Source organism: Octodon degus, unplaced genomic scaffold (genome assembly GCF_000260255.1).
Source record: "Octodon degus isolate 3935 unplaced genomic scaffold, OctDeg1.0 scaffold00095, whole genome shotgun sequence".
Lineage (NCBI taxonomy): Eukaryota > Metazoa > Chordata > Mammalia > Rodentia > Octodontidae > Octodon > Octodon degus.
Genome location: NW_004524671.1, coordinates 8337977 through 8352484, shown reverse-complemented (window position 1 = coordinate 8352484; position 14508 = coordinate 8337977). Strand labels below are relative to the sequence as shown.

Here is a 14508-nt window from a genome sequence, read left to right as displayed (position 1 = left end):
CACACTAGTCTTGAACCCACAACAATCCTCTTGCCTCCAGAGTGCTGGGATTACAGGTGCATGCCACTAGGCCTAACTTTATAATTTTATTGTGTAGTGACTGAAATTTAATGTAGTGAAGTTTGAGCTTTATCTTTTTTTGGTTTGCACAGATTAAATCTTAAATCCTGTCCCTTGTTCTAAGACCTGTCCCACGTTGTATTTTCATTATCTTTCAATCTTCAATAATTTTGAGTTTTCCCTTATTTTGGTTAATTCTACCACCTTTCATGAGTATTTTAAGATTAAGTGAATATCATTTTAAATTTTAATGTAATCTTACTGGTATTTAGGTATGCTCTTGCCATTTATTTATTTGTCTCTCTCTTTTTTGTTAAGCTCAGGCTGGCCGTGAACTCAGTGATCCTCCTGCCTCAGTTATAAAAGTGTACAGTTATGCCTCTGGAATGAACACCTGGGCGAGTGAATGAGGGCACACAGGAAGCACTGGAGGACGGAACCAGATGCCTGGGAAACACGCACGTGGAAAGGACACTCAGCAAGCACTACTAGCGGAGTACCTGCTACACGGGAGGCCCTGGTCTAGGCACTTAACGTATCAAAGAGCGAAAAAGCCAACAGAGAGCCTTACAGAGGAGCTTCCTTTCACAATAAAAATAGTGAATTACATAAAAGATTGGCTGATGAGCTACGAGAGGAAAAACCACCCCTGGGAAGCAGCAAGGAAAGTGGGTGGGCTGGGTATGCAGTAGCTCGGTGGGCGATGCCCAGCCTGCGCCAGTTGTGTGACTTAGGGAGACCTTGTCTTGCCAAGGGCCAGGAGTTACACACGCACACACACACACATCCACACAGAGCAATGTGAAGTGCAACTTTGAGTGAGAGTTCAACTCACTGTAAAAGATGGCCTAGATTATTGAGGAGAGAAAGGGCAACAATATCTACCTGAAAGTTTTTAAAAATTGAATTAGATATATATGATCTGGCAAATGAGTGATTGCTAAGCATTTTTAAAGATTTTTTTGAAACAGTATTAAAAATAAATAAATTAAAAAAACCTGTCACTGTGCAGCGTAGGCTCGTCTCAGACTCACAACAGAGCCCAGGCGGGCCTCAAGCTCGCAGTGCTCTTGCTCAGTTTCCCAAATGCTGGGACTGCAGTCCTGTGCCACGTGCCCAGTGCGGCGCCCTAAAGAGCTGGCAGTTCATGTTTAAAGATAAGCAGAATAGGGTGTGTGTGAGAGAGAGAGAGAGAGACCCCTTTACAAAAAGACACAGAAAAAAGCTCCCCTTTTTTGTTACTTTGTAGCTACTAACGATTTCTAAATCCTTGTCCATAAGTAGTTAAGAAATTTTGGGAAAAGAAAGAAGACTTCTCATTATACAAATTATATGGTAGAAAGTAAGCACATACCAGGCTTGGTGGTACACGCCTGTGGTCCCAGCACTTGGGAGGCTGAGGCAGGAGAATCGTTGCAAGTTTAAGACCAGCCTGGGCAAAGTGAGCTCAAGGCCAGCTTGAACTGCATAGAGACCCTGTCTCAAAAAGACAAAAAAAGTGAGCAGAAGTTTCTATGGAATCAATACAAAAATTAGTAGGTGGTTTATGTTTCACATGAACCAGTACCATGTTAAGTTTTAGCAGCAGGTGTGGTGGTGCATAGCTATAATCTCAGTACTCAGGAGGCTGAGACAGGATTGCCATGAGTCACAGCCCAGCCTCAACTAAAGCAAGACCCTTTCTGAAATAACCAAAAATAGATAAAATTAAGTAGATTGTGAAAGTTTAAGATAATCGTTATAATCTTAATTATTGACTATAAATGGGAAGAGGAGAATCAGGATTGTGGACATCTGTAACCCAGCTCTTGGGAGGCTGAGGCATACGGTTATATTGATTCCCATTGTTTATTTTTCCTCTCGTAGCTCATCCAATCTTTTATGTAATTCACTTACTATTTTTATTGCGAAAGTAACCTCCTCTGTAAGGCTGTTTGCTTCTTTTTTCCTTGATACATGAAGTTTCTAGATCAGTGCCTCCCGTGTAGCAGGTACTCAGCTAGTAGTGTTTGCTGAGTGAGTGTCCTTTCCACTTGTGTTAGTTACCCAGGCATCTAATTCTGTCCTCCAGTGCTTCCTGTGTGCCCTCATTCACTTGTCCAGGTATTCACACCAGAGGTATAACTGCTTTCATAATCTTACATTCACCCATGATTCATTGTTTGAATAAATACTTTGAGCAACTGTGGGTCAGGTAAAATTTTTAACCCTAAGTGTATACCAGTTAACAAAAATCACTACCCCATCATTCTTGGGGAAGCTTGTATCATGAAATGCCAAGGGTAAATAAAAAACAGTACTGCTCTGAGCAATTACCTAGTCAGGGGTTGATCAGTTCCAACTGCTAAGATGTGTTCACTTTCCATCACTGTGGCGGAACACCTGAGATCAGTGACTTATTGGGGAAAGTTTCGTTGTCTTGTGGTTTTGGAGCCTTTAGTCCATGGACAGGTGGCAGGTACATGCAGTGCAGTAGCCCTGTCCACCTCCTGGTATACAGTAGTTGGAAAGTGTGGAGGGGCGTGGGGCCCCCGTCTCCTTGTCAGGGTCATGCTCAGCCTCGCCTTCCAGGTTGTGCTCCTAACATCCCCTTTCAGGTCACACTCCCAATGATACAGCTTTCTTCCATGAGGCCCCACGTCCTGAAGACTTTAACACCTCCCGGTAGCACTGAGGACCAAGCCTCCAGCACATGGGCCATTAGGAGACACCTAAACCACAGCATGCACGAGGCAAGGCTTTTCTGCCCACCGTACCCAGTGATGAGGTTTTCCAATCTGAGTGCGAACAAACACTGTGCAGAATGCTCCTGGGAAGCTACCATTAGCAGTGACTGGTTATGGTGGATACTGCAGAACAAGGATGGAAGGCAGATGGGACATGTGTGGGCTCCCTTGGTGTCTTGTGATGCAGGTTTCCGTAGAGGTGAACACCTAGTTTCTGGATTGCTGGGAGTGTTTTCCAGGGGTCTCTAGAATTTCTGCCTGTCTTGCAAACAGCAGTACTGACTGTCTTTATTTCACATTAACTTGTCAGAGACATTTATGCAGTGAAGAATTGGGAGGCAGAGGTAGTCTGCCTCAGGAGGATAGGACAGGTTTGTTCATTGTCTGGGACATAATAAATTCTTTCACTGGGGGAAGTTGGACATGCTTACTGCTAGCTCGTTGTAGTGCAAGATTACCAGAGCTCATTATAAATGATCAGACTTGTACAATTTGGCATTCCTTGCCTGGAGGGCAAGCCAAGGGTAGGCACAGGCTTTGTCTGACATTTTCTGAGGCACTTTGTGAGATTGGAGCCTGAAGGAACTCTGGGTACAGATTTAATATTTGGGCTGCTGTTACTGTGCAGTAACTGGTCGTTTGTCTTTGGTGTGAGGTCTTCCGTTTTCATTGATGCACTGTGACAAGCCAGTTCCTACCTCAGAAGTACAGGAAAATCACTGAACCTTAGGAAGCCTGCAGCCTTCAATGAAATGCCACCGAGATTGTTTGCTGCCATCCCACCAGCAGCTGAGTAAATGAAGCTCACAGTTCTCTTCCTTTGTGCAAACTATGACCAGTAAATAAATTCTGCCTCTTTCTGACAGACTGTTCTTAAAGGCTTTCTTAATAATAGCCTACCCAGAGATGTCGCCAGAGCCCAGTGGCTTTTTTTTTTTTTTGTACCTAGGATCGAACTCAAGACCTTGTGCTTGTCAGGCAGGGACTTATGAGCTATATATATCCTTGGCCCAGTAACTTTTTGTGAAGCGGTAGCTGCTTTGGTATCAAATGTATTTTCTCCCCTTTTTTTTTTTTTTTTTTTTTTTTTTTTTTTTTCCTGTTGGTTCTTTGCACTTTCCAGGGATTTAATTTCTCTTAAGTCTATCAGAATTGAAATCAAAGGTAACTAAATAAACTGAATTCTGTAGAGGGACAAGCACCCTGAAGGAGAGATGGGGCACATGAATTGTTCCACATCTGGCACAGAAGGAGAGGTGACTGCCTTTTAAGTTGCTAAGAGGCGAGGGAGATAGCTCAATGGCATAAGCACCTGCCTGGCAAGCACAAGGTCCTGAGTTCGATTCCTGGTACCAAAAATAATTTTTAAATTAAAAATTTTAAAAAAATAAATTGCTAAGAATACACACAATTTTTATTAACTTGGCAGTTGTGGGATAGCATGTCAGTATGAAGTAACTGGGAGTCTGAGTCATGGGGAATGTTTATACTCATTCATAAATATTTTCTATTGTGGAGGACCACCTGGCGACTCTTCTTGAAAGAAGAGCAGCTGTCTGCATTTTGGCTGTGCTTGACTCTGTTTCTAGGCATTGATAGGTACAGAGCTGGCTAGGACTTCGCCTTATCCTTTCAACTGGCTTACGCAATGCATATTGGGCTACCCAAGGTGCTGGTGGTAGTCTTTGAAGACAGCATGTGTTTCCCTGATAACCCACACCTGCTGTTCTTTAATACGAGCCCAGTCCAGACAGGACGATGAGCAATGGCCTTAGGACCCCTTGGCTCCCCATAACTATAAGTGTGCCTTAGTATCTTTATTCTCACTGTGAGGTACACTGGAAGAGGAGGATTGGGATTAACTTGATGGGATTTCATTAACTTACCCATGGGATTACAAATATAATCTTCCTGGACCAATATGAGGACCAAAAAGGGCGCCCTACATTCTGTGACTTTCATCAGGTATTTATAAGAGGTGGTGGGCGCACAACCAGAGACTGCAAAGAACCCCTGAGGAGGCACAGATACGAGGAACAGCTGCTGCTGAGGGAGACGCGCACAAGATGCCACTGTCTTCCTGGATCATTCTCGTCCACAACTGAAAGCCTTAAACTATTGACAGGTCCCAGGACACATGGTACTTTTGGGGTAGAAGCAGAAGCCAAATTCCTCTGCCTCTGAAGAAGGGATAGTAAACCTGCTCACTCCTGTGACAGGCAAAGACCTTTTATTTCTTGGGTGTCAGGAGTAGAAGCAAAACACCTTTATTTGGAGGACAGTACAAATGATTTGAGATTTCTTCTGGGGAAGGAGCAGAGAACTCCTGCTGAAGAATGACCACTAATACATGAGGAAGAGGGCTGGGAATGCTAACTCACTCCTGAAGGAGGCATACAGGTACACTGCCTGACACTGAGGCTGGAACAGAAGAACAAAGATTGTAGCTCAATAACAAGAATTATAAGTCATAAAAGTGCCAGGAGGAAAACAGGTATCAGGAAAAAATATCTGACAAAGAATATTCCAGAAATAACATCGGACCACAGATTCAGTAAGATTAGAGAATTATATAAGGTAAATAAAAAACCAAACATACAAATGGGAGAGTATAGCTCAATGGCAGCATTTGCCTAGCATGTGCAAGGCCTAGGGTTGATCCCCAACATGAGACAAAACAGGCCTATACATTTTCTTTTTAAAATTTTTTTCATGTATTTGGTACAGGGCCTCACTACACAGCTCTAACTTGTGGTGATCCTCCTGTTTTCAGCCTCTCTAGCACTGGGATTACAGGTGTGTGCCACTATGCCCAATCTCTGTGGCTGGCTTAGCATGCCCAGGAGTAGGGACAGGGCCTGGGCCAGGCCAGCTCAGCATGTGGTGCTGGAGATTGAAGCCGAGTCCCTGCACTTGCCTAGACAGGTGCTTTGTACACGGAGCTATCTTGCCGGCCTAAAGCCTAGACCTTTTCAGTCAAAAGTTGAGATGATACTTGTGACAAGAGACTTATTAAACAAAGGTACACTTCAGGCAAAATATATTGTACCAGACAGAAAGTGTACACAAGAAAATCAGTGCTTTGTAGCAAACTATTTTAAAACTGAAGTGACTGAAGACATTTTCTGTGGCGTCTAGGGTTTAAGAACTCATAGCCAATTTAGCTCAGTGGTTCATGCTACCCATGCGGTTGCAGTTGAGATGTTGGATGTTGACTACAGTCGTATGAAAGGAAGCTCAAGTAGGTGGAGGACACACTTGCAAGGTCATTCTGTTTACTCGCCTGGAGGAGGCCCAAGCTCCATAGGGCTATCCTGATGACATGTTATTACCATCTGGCCGACAGTGACTGCTGGAGTAGGATAGGGTGGTGAGCATGCTTAGTGCCAGCAGCTCCTGGAAGCTGGGGCCTGTGGTTCTCGTAGCCACTCTGGCAAGCTCCTGTTGCTCCCTGGGGCTCTTGCTCTGGCTGCTAAGCAGCGGGGTTGGTCCTGACAGGAAAGTGAGACTGGGGTAGTATTGGGGGAAGTCTCAGACTGGCCACTGAGGGGGGGAGAAGCACTGCTCACGGACAGAAGGGTGGGTTCTTTGTGCAATCTCTAACCTGCTCATGAGACTGGTCTGGCCAGCTAGTTCGTGCTTGGAATATTGGACTTACCTGCTCTGGTTTTCATGGGCCAGGAGGTTCTCAGAGACCAGAGGGGACACCTAGAAATCTGAAACAGTGGTCCTATGGACAGTGGTCGATTGAAGCCTTCTTGCAGCCATGACAGCTGCAGCAGTGGACTCATTGGTTCAGCAGGTTCTCTAGCAGCAGTGGCAGGGGTGCCCAACCAGACCACAGGAGCACAAGCCTCTGTCAGCCAGGCAGAGACGCCCAGATGGCAGCAGCAGGCCCTGACCTGACCCCTAGTTTTGCCAGCCACATTGCTGCCCTTCAGGTTGGTGGCAGTGGAAGCCACAGCAGGACCACCCACCACTTGCTCCTCATCCTAGCAGCTTTGCCTCGAGAAAGGAACAGGAAAAGCAGAAAGGAGGTTCTTTGGTGTCAGGCTGTCCTACCCTCTCCCAGTGTCATCTGGCTTCCCTCTGTGCCAGTGATCTAAGAGAAAACAGAAACTATAAAGGCTTTACTCCATAGCCACAGATGTCCCATGTTTCCACCAGTTTTCATTAGAAGTGAACCGCTACTGAACATTCTTAAGGGAAGGGCAAGCAGGCTGTCCAAACGCAGCTATGAAAGAAGTTTCAGAAACATTTTTAACCCCACATCCCAGAAACTACAAGACATTTTAAAATTTTACATTGCCTTATAAGAACGCAAAGCAAAAATGTTAATGTATTATGGGGTTTATACGTAAAAGTAAAATGATGACAACAGCATGATGGAAGAGGGACTATACTATTTGAACACAGAACAGTAAGTTCATCATGTGTAAACACTATAGAGAAAACACTACCTATGCAGAGGTTAGTAAGTCAGTAGTATGGAAAAAATCAAGAAAATACTGAATCCGAAGGTAAAGAAAGGGAATAAAAGGAATATGGAAAACTACTGTTTAAATTTAATTATATACTTAAGTGAGAACGAAGTTTAAGTATTCAGTTGATATCAAATTAGCTAAAAAAGCAAGACCAGGCATATACCAATATGCCCATGTTATGGTCATGGGGCAGGTGGGCAGGATGTCACTCCCAGATCCAAGTAGGCCACATAAAGTTGCAAAGCCTTTGCACTGAGATGACAGCTCCACCTGAGCCTGAGGACTGCTTCCATGAGTGACCCCTGGGAACCTGGCTGGGCCCCACAGGCCCAGGGCAGCCCAGTTCCAGCCTGGGCGCCCACTCCTCAGGCCTCCATTTCCCCTTGGGGACATCACGCAGGGCCCCCAGCTGAAACATTCTGGCACATGATGAAGTGTTTGGAACTGAAGGGCCAACTATTGCACCAGTTACTTTTAAGTTTCTGTGAGTATCCAAGTACACCAGCAATGGTTGGTTTAATCCAAAATTCATCTTAGTGTATGCTAGAGAGGACAGATTTTTCTTTCAGTCCTTTAGTTTCTTACACACTTGGTCTTTTTTCTTTCTAATGTAGAATAAGATGCTATTTAATTTTATTCTTCCATAGCTAATATTTTTTATGTATATACTTTTTTTCTTTACAGTAAGTTTTGGACAATTTCATTTTTGTGTCTCTTGGTATGATTTTATTCAATTTCTGGTGCAAAAGGTTCATTTTTCTTGGAAATGTGTTATAAGTTCAACTAAATTCAGAAATTTTAAATCTTTAAATATTTATTGCCTACCCCTTTCTACTTTGAGAATTCTAATTATATGTTTCTTGATTTTGACACAGAGTGAACTATCATATGACTGATCGGTGATCTCATTTTTATATTGGACAGTTTTTGTTATATTCAAGTTTGTAAATTATTTAGTGCCATCTCTTACTCATATGATATATTCATTTCAGAAATATTTCTCTAAAAATCACTTCTACATCTTACATCTTTCACATTTCAAGATTTGTCTACAATTTTTAACATGTTATTATTGATTTTCAATAGTTAATGGAAAATAAAATAAATGTGCATGCTGATGGTAGCATGTATTTAGTGATTTTTTTAGAACTGCCAGGAGTCCAAACTTTGCCCTATCTCATCTTATCAACTTAGCTTCTGTTGGGTAAACTGAATCTCAACAGTCCAGTCAACAGCCAGAAGGAAAAAAAGAGTTTGAAAAATTTTGATAATTTCAAAATGGTTTTTATTAGTACATGCTTGGAGGAGGCCACTGGTAAGCTGGAATGAGTGAGATGATTATATTAATTTTTTTCATCGTGTAAAATATGCCTCAATAAAAAGGCTAACATTTCAAGTGCCCCAAGTTTTGAGTATTTTGCAGAAAAAAAAAAAATTCTGTTTTTTGGTTTTATTGCATGGTATAAGTTACTGCTGTATAACTTTGTGCTGTATCTTCTTTGCATCTTCCCAAGTGTATAGTAGGGGGGCCGGGGAGCTGGCTCAGTGGAATATGCACTTCCCTGGCAAGCGCAAGGGCCTGAGTTCAATCCTCAGTTCCACAGAAAAAAAAAAAAGAAAGAAAGAAAAAGAAACAAGTATCCAAGTGTACACTAGGTTTTCTTGCTATATAGAAAACCCACCAAAAAACAAATACACACTTCAGCAGTTTGCCATACTCATAAACGTCTGCAAACTAATGGCCACCACTTGGAGCACCTCTTATAACTGTAGAGGTCAAATGTAACTTGTATTAATCTCCTGATGTCCCAATAAATTTAGTTTTAAAATGTTTATACAAGTTTTTCTTTTTGTGATGTGTACATTTTTGGGGCAGACTCTATATACACACATACTTTTTCAAATATTGTGTGCCTTATCACAGAATACTTAAGGTGTAAAAACAGTAGAAACATACTTAACCTTATATACAGATATATGTATGACATAAAGCTGTTAAAATAATTTTGTGTAAGAGATTGTCACTTATATCCTTATATCTAGTTTTCATCAATTGCTGGTTTCATTTTCAATCTTAAAAGCCCCAATTTTTTTTTTCTTTTGCATCAGAAATTGAACCTGGGACCTCACGGTTTCCAGCCAAATGTGCCACTGAGCAATATCCCCAGCCCCAGAAATTTGTATTTGAACAATAAAATACTCACTTTTGCTTCTAAATACCAATTTTATTTTGATATATATTACTTTCAGTTAATCATAGACAAAACCGTTCTCTGTCCAATGGTACTTAGGCTACTTGTTATGGTTTCTTCATGCATTTAAAACTGTACCTTTTGTGATTTTACAACGCCACCTCTACCATGAACAGAAAATTGATGTGCCTTTTTTGCTTGGTAGCACTTTAACAAAGTAAAACAGTAAACAGTTACCAGAAATTGGTAACTCTTGCATTACTTCATTACCATTGAATTGGTTGTGCACCAACTCAATGGCTGCAATCTTCATGTAGCCGAACTCCTTGAAAACTGCCTTCTACTGCTGTGGCATCCCTGTTTACTCTGGGAAGATTAGCACCAGGACCTGCTGGGTTGCCTTCTCATGTGGATATTTTATCACTCTTCAAGTTGGATAAAATTGAACTTTATTATAGTTTACTGGATAAAGTTATATTGTAGAAAGCTAACAATACCTTTACAGGAAAACAGGAGATGGAAAATATACAAGTAAAATGTACTTAACCAAAATAAAACAAAACCCAAATAAACTCCAATTTAGAGAAAAAGAGAAGCCAGAAGCATGAGACGTAAGCATACATGCAAACACTGGTGCACTACAAGTGAGGGCTGTCTCTAATACTATACTAAGATTAATTTCATGAGTTCAGTATTTAAAATGTGGTCTTTGAGGCTGGACATAGTTGACACATGCCTATAACCCCAGATGCTCAGGAACATGGAGGAGGATCACAAGTCAAGGCCAACTTAGGCGATATAGAACCTGTCTCTAAACAAAACAAAGCAATCTAGATAGTTTTCAAATATTTAAGCTATACATAAATAGATATTTAAATATTTAAACCAGGTGTGGTAGTACATGTTTATAGACCAAGCACTTGGGAAGCTGAGGAGGAAGACTGCTGTGGGTTTGAGGCCAGCTTAAGCTATGTAGTGAGTTCAAGGACAGGCTCAGGGCCGGGGAGGTGACTCGGTGGTATAAACGCTTCCGTAGGTGTCTGAGTTCAATCCCCGATTCCGCCAAAAAAAAAAAAAAAAAGAAAGAAAAAAGAAACAAAAATCAAGGAGAGCCTGGACTACATAGCCTAGACACCCTGTCTCCAAAAAGAAAACCATACCAAAACAAAATAAACCAGAACTATATAACTGCCTAGGATCTAGTCCTGAACAGTCTTGCACAACTGGTACATGAGATAAAAGAATCGAGTCCCTGCTTCTGTCCTGTTGATGATAGGCAGAGACAGTTTTAAGAAATACATCATTCCGTGATGCCTTAAGGCCAAAACAGAATGCACTTATAAAAACTAAGATGTAATGGTGCATCTCAAATAGGGCAGGCAAGAAGCTAAGCCAGAGAAAGCACCAACTCCCTCTTCTATTTTCCTCTATGGACGTGTACATGTGGTGAGGCGGTCACCACACAGGCCATCTCTCGGCTCTGGGAGCTCCAAAGAGGCGCCTGCAGGCTTAGGGATGGGGTGGGTGTACCAAACAGGAGGGTAAGTGTCTTCAAGCGCTCACGCCCAGCAGGTCTGGGCAGGGGCACTCCGCAAGGCCTCTGTTCAAGTCCCTTACTCACAGGTCTCTGGCCGCACATAGTTCAGAAAATACAACCCAGAAAGTCCAAGTACCTGGTTCTGGAACCTTTTCTACTGTTTGCCTTTATAGTTCCATTATTGGACAAAATTACAGATCAAGGTTAAATCTTTTTCTTTGGTGGGTTCCGACTTCAGTACACTGAACTTCAATGAAATCAAGTGAACAGAGTAAGAAAAAAGCCTGGTATGCCAGAAGGTCAAATACTCTACTGATTTTGTAGAAGAATACAAAGTAGGCTAATTCAAGGGCTCACAGGTGTATATACTCAAATTAAAATACCCATGTCTGTGGCTATCACTAACTTAGAAACAACCAGGCAATTGGCAGGCTTATTTCATAGCAATTGGCAGACTTTAATATCCAAGAAAAATTAAGTCCATCATACACATTAAAAATATAGGAAATTTCATGCAGATGTGAAGCTTCCAATTCAGCCTTTATGGCAGCTTTTAGAATTAGATATACAGTACTTCATACTTTTAAACTGTGATTTATACAGTTTCATATATATCACCTTGCTCATTTGACTAACATACCCTACATCTGCACCACTTTAGAAAAAGCTTTTTAAAATGAGAGCACAATGACCACTTAAGGAAAAGGAAAACTTTTTTTTTTTTTTCTTTTTTGTGATACTGGGGATCAAACTCAAGACTGCGCCGGCCAGGCTGGCGCTTAGACCGCTAAGCTATCTCCCCAGCCCCAACATTTTTGTGTAGAGCTAGTTTAAGGAACAAAGTGTCAATGCTTACACACTTCAGTAGCTAGGACTAAACTTAAGTACAAAATTAAATCTCTCAGTGACATTTCTATTATTGGTTGATAATACATTTTTGAGTTGAGATAGAAACAAACAGCTGCAAGAACAAGTGGTGCAAATTTGTAGAGAACATTTAAAAAATAGTATTAATAATGGAGGTTAAAAAATGAAATAACTGGTTTTAGAGTTAACTAAAATAGATGCTATAATTTAAGTAACATCATTGGGTAATTTTACATAATAAAACCAACCTACCAGTGTCAGTCTGTTTTTGCTTTTATAAGAAAAACAAAGATCATTTGTTTTGACACAAGTTGTAAAAAAGTAAACACTAGCCAGTGAATACAAAGCATTTCTAAAGTACCCAAACATAGCATGCATTTCTTGCCATTTAATGAGCTTTTAAAAAAATATTTATGCTCCTTTACCTTTTTAAAAGTAATGTTAGGGTTTCTTTGGGTTTTTTGCCACTTTGTAATTTATTTCAAGTTCACTCATACAAGTAATGAGTATTCTGATCAAATGAACATTTGCCAAGCATTGGGGGGTCACAAAACAAGAAACACTTAAAACTCAGGGGACTTCCTTATCATGACAATGTAATGAACTCCTTGAACCCTCTATTGCATAGCGGTGGCAAAGACCACAAAAACCTCCTCAGTGTATGCTCAATCTACAAAGCTAAATTCCCTGGGAGTGACATCCATAACCGAATTCACAACCCAAGTCTGAAGATTTACAGGTTTTCCTGTTGAATCATGGCATTCATGCTGTCAGCGCGTTCAGTCCATGTATCTGAATCACAAGAGAGTTCACATAAAGCAATCACAATCTGTGAAAGTATAGTCTTTTCTCCAAGAAAAGGTTAAAAACATTAGTCATCTCTGCTTCCCAATCTACTGGAAACAGAATAACAAATACTAAAAGAAAACAAAGAAAAAAGAGGAGAATCCCCTCCAATAAAAATCTGCCAGAGGTAGAAATCCAAAGCAGCTTGCATACTGTTTTAAGTTTCATTTCTCAGTGAACAAAATTGTTATTGGCCTGAAATTGCATGGACGGCTGCTGCTTTAAGGTACTGAAGACACGGACCATGGCAGTCATTTACTTCTGAATTTCTTATTTAAAATTTGCTACATTAATACTATTGTGAATTTTTATTAGTACATTATTGTTTTAACTGAAAAGTGCTTGATTTCATAGTCCACATAATCCAATAATGTCTTTACATTATTGTAAACACATCACACTAACAAGCTCAGTGTTCATTCTAGTTTGAAACCATGGATTTCAAGTGGGGAGATTTTATTCCTGTTTTTCCAGTTTCCTGGAGCTTTTTTTCCAAAGGCATTGGTTGCCTATTTAGAATGCTGAGACCTGATACTTCCAAGTGATCTGCAATGAGTGTCAGTGTTCAGTTTAGCATGGCCAAAGGACTTGTTCTCAGTTGCCTAATGGCAGTTTAACTGACCCATGATAGTTAAATTTAACACGTCATTGAAAATAAAATTTGGATGCCTCTCTAAATGCAGTTGAGCTAGAAAAAAATAAAATCAACTAGTTTGAATGATAAAAGAATATACATTTAGGTATAACTACTCAGGTCCAAAATCAATAGAAGTTTCAATTCCAGATGTTGAATGTGATGGGAAAAGAGCCTTACTACAGATTAACATGTGCAGTGCGTATAAAACGAAAAAGGAAATCATGAAATTCAATGCTGTCAGTCATGAATATGGCAGACTTGCGAGAAAAACATTTATGAAGACACTGGAGGTCTTTTTCCTACTGAAAGGTAATTCTGGGCTTCAGTGAATTTGAAGATATTTTTTCCATTTTTACTTCTACAAATCTGCATGGCATATTATATCTGAAAAAAGCAATAGAAGTTACTAAGAAAATAGACACTATTTCTAAACTTTGTTTAGGAATAAGAAGGCACCACTGAATTGAGGTTGTGTCCTGTCATCACTGAGAGTTGATTCTGAGTTGTTTATTTCAGTATTTCATCTTATTAAGCTTTTTTTTCCAGGTGATATCACTTAAAATCACTGTGGCTTACGGACCACAAACAAGACACATTCATAGTAGTATTTCATCATAGAGAGGTCATTCACAGTATAGGTTGATAATACAGATTCTTTTTCCACCTGCAATATAAACGATAATGACACTGGTGATGATGATACCCCAATAGTGAACTAATAAATGGTAGGCACTATCTTAAGCATATCCACTTATTACCACCACCCCATAAGACCAGTACTACTAGTAATTCCACTTTACAAAAAACAGGTTATAGAAGTTACTCAAGGTCATACTACTAATATGTGGTGGAACTGAGATTCAAACTCAGGTAGTCTAACTTATAGCATGAGCTCTATTGTGATACCTTGCTTTTTTTTGTACCAGAAATCAAATGCAGGACCTTACACTTGTCAGGCAGGCATTGTGCTACTGAGCTATTTCCCTAGCTGGCTTCTCTGTAGTCTTAAAAACAAGTCTGTTGTCTATTTTTTAAAAGAATGATATGCTTCTAAACAAATGAACTGAAACACAACAGCCAAAGTGTCCTAACACCTTGTTTAACACAGATGATAAAGACCAAGCAATACAATACCAAATAAGAGAACAACAGTCTTCTT

General features: G+C 40.5%; 1 protein-coding gene across 4 annotated transcripts in view; it reads right to left on the bottom strand.

Moving 5' to 3' along the window:
• Nucleotides 1-13649: 13649 nt before the first annotated feature.
• Carnmt1 (carnosine N-methyltransferase 1) overlaps nucleotides 13650-14508 on the bottom strand; it is a 43243-nt gene continuing 42384 nt past the window's right edge. For all 4 annotated transcript variants that reach the window (XM_004638122.3, XM_023722971.1, XM_023722969.1 and 1 more), the window contains exon 8: nucleotides 13650-14013. In XM_004638122.3, coding sequence (XP_004638179.1) covers nucleotides 13912-14013 — 102 coding nt within the window. In that variant the 3' untranslated portion in view covers nucleotides 13650-13911. The remainder of the gene's footprint in view (nucleotides 14014-14508) is intronic.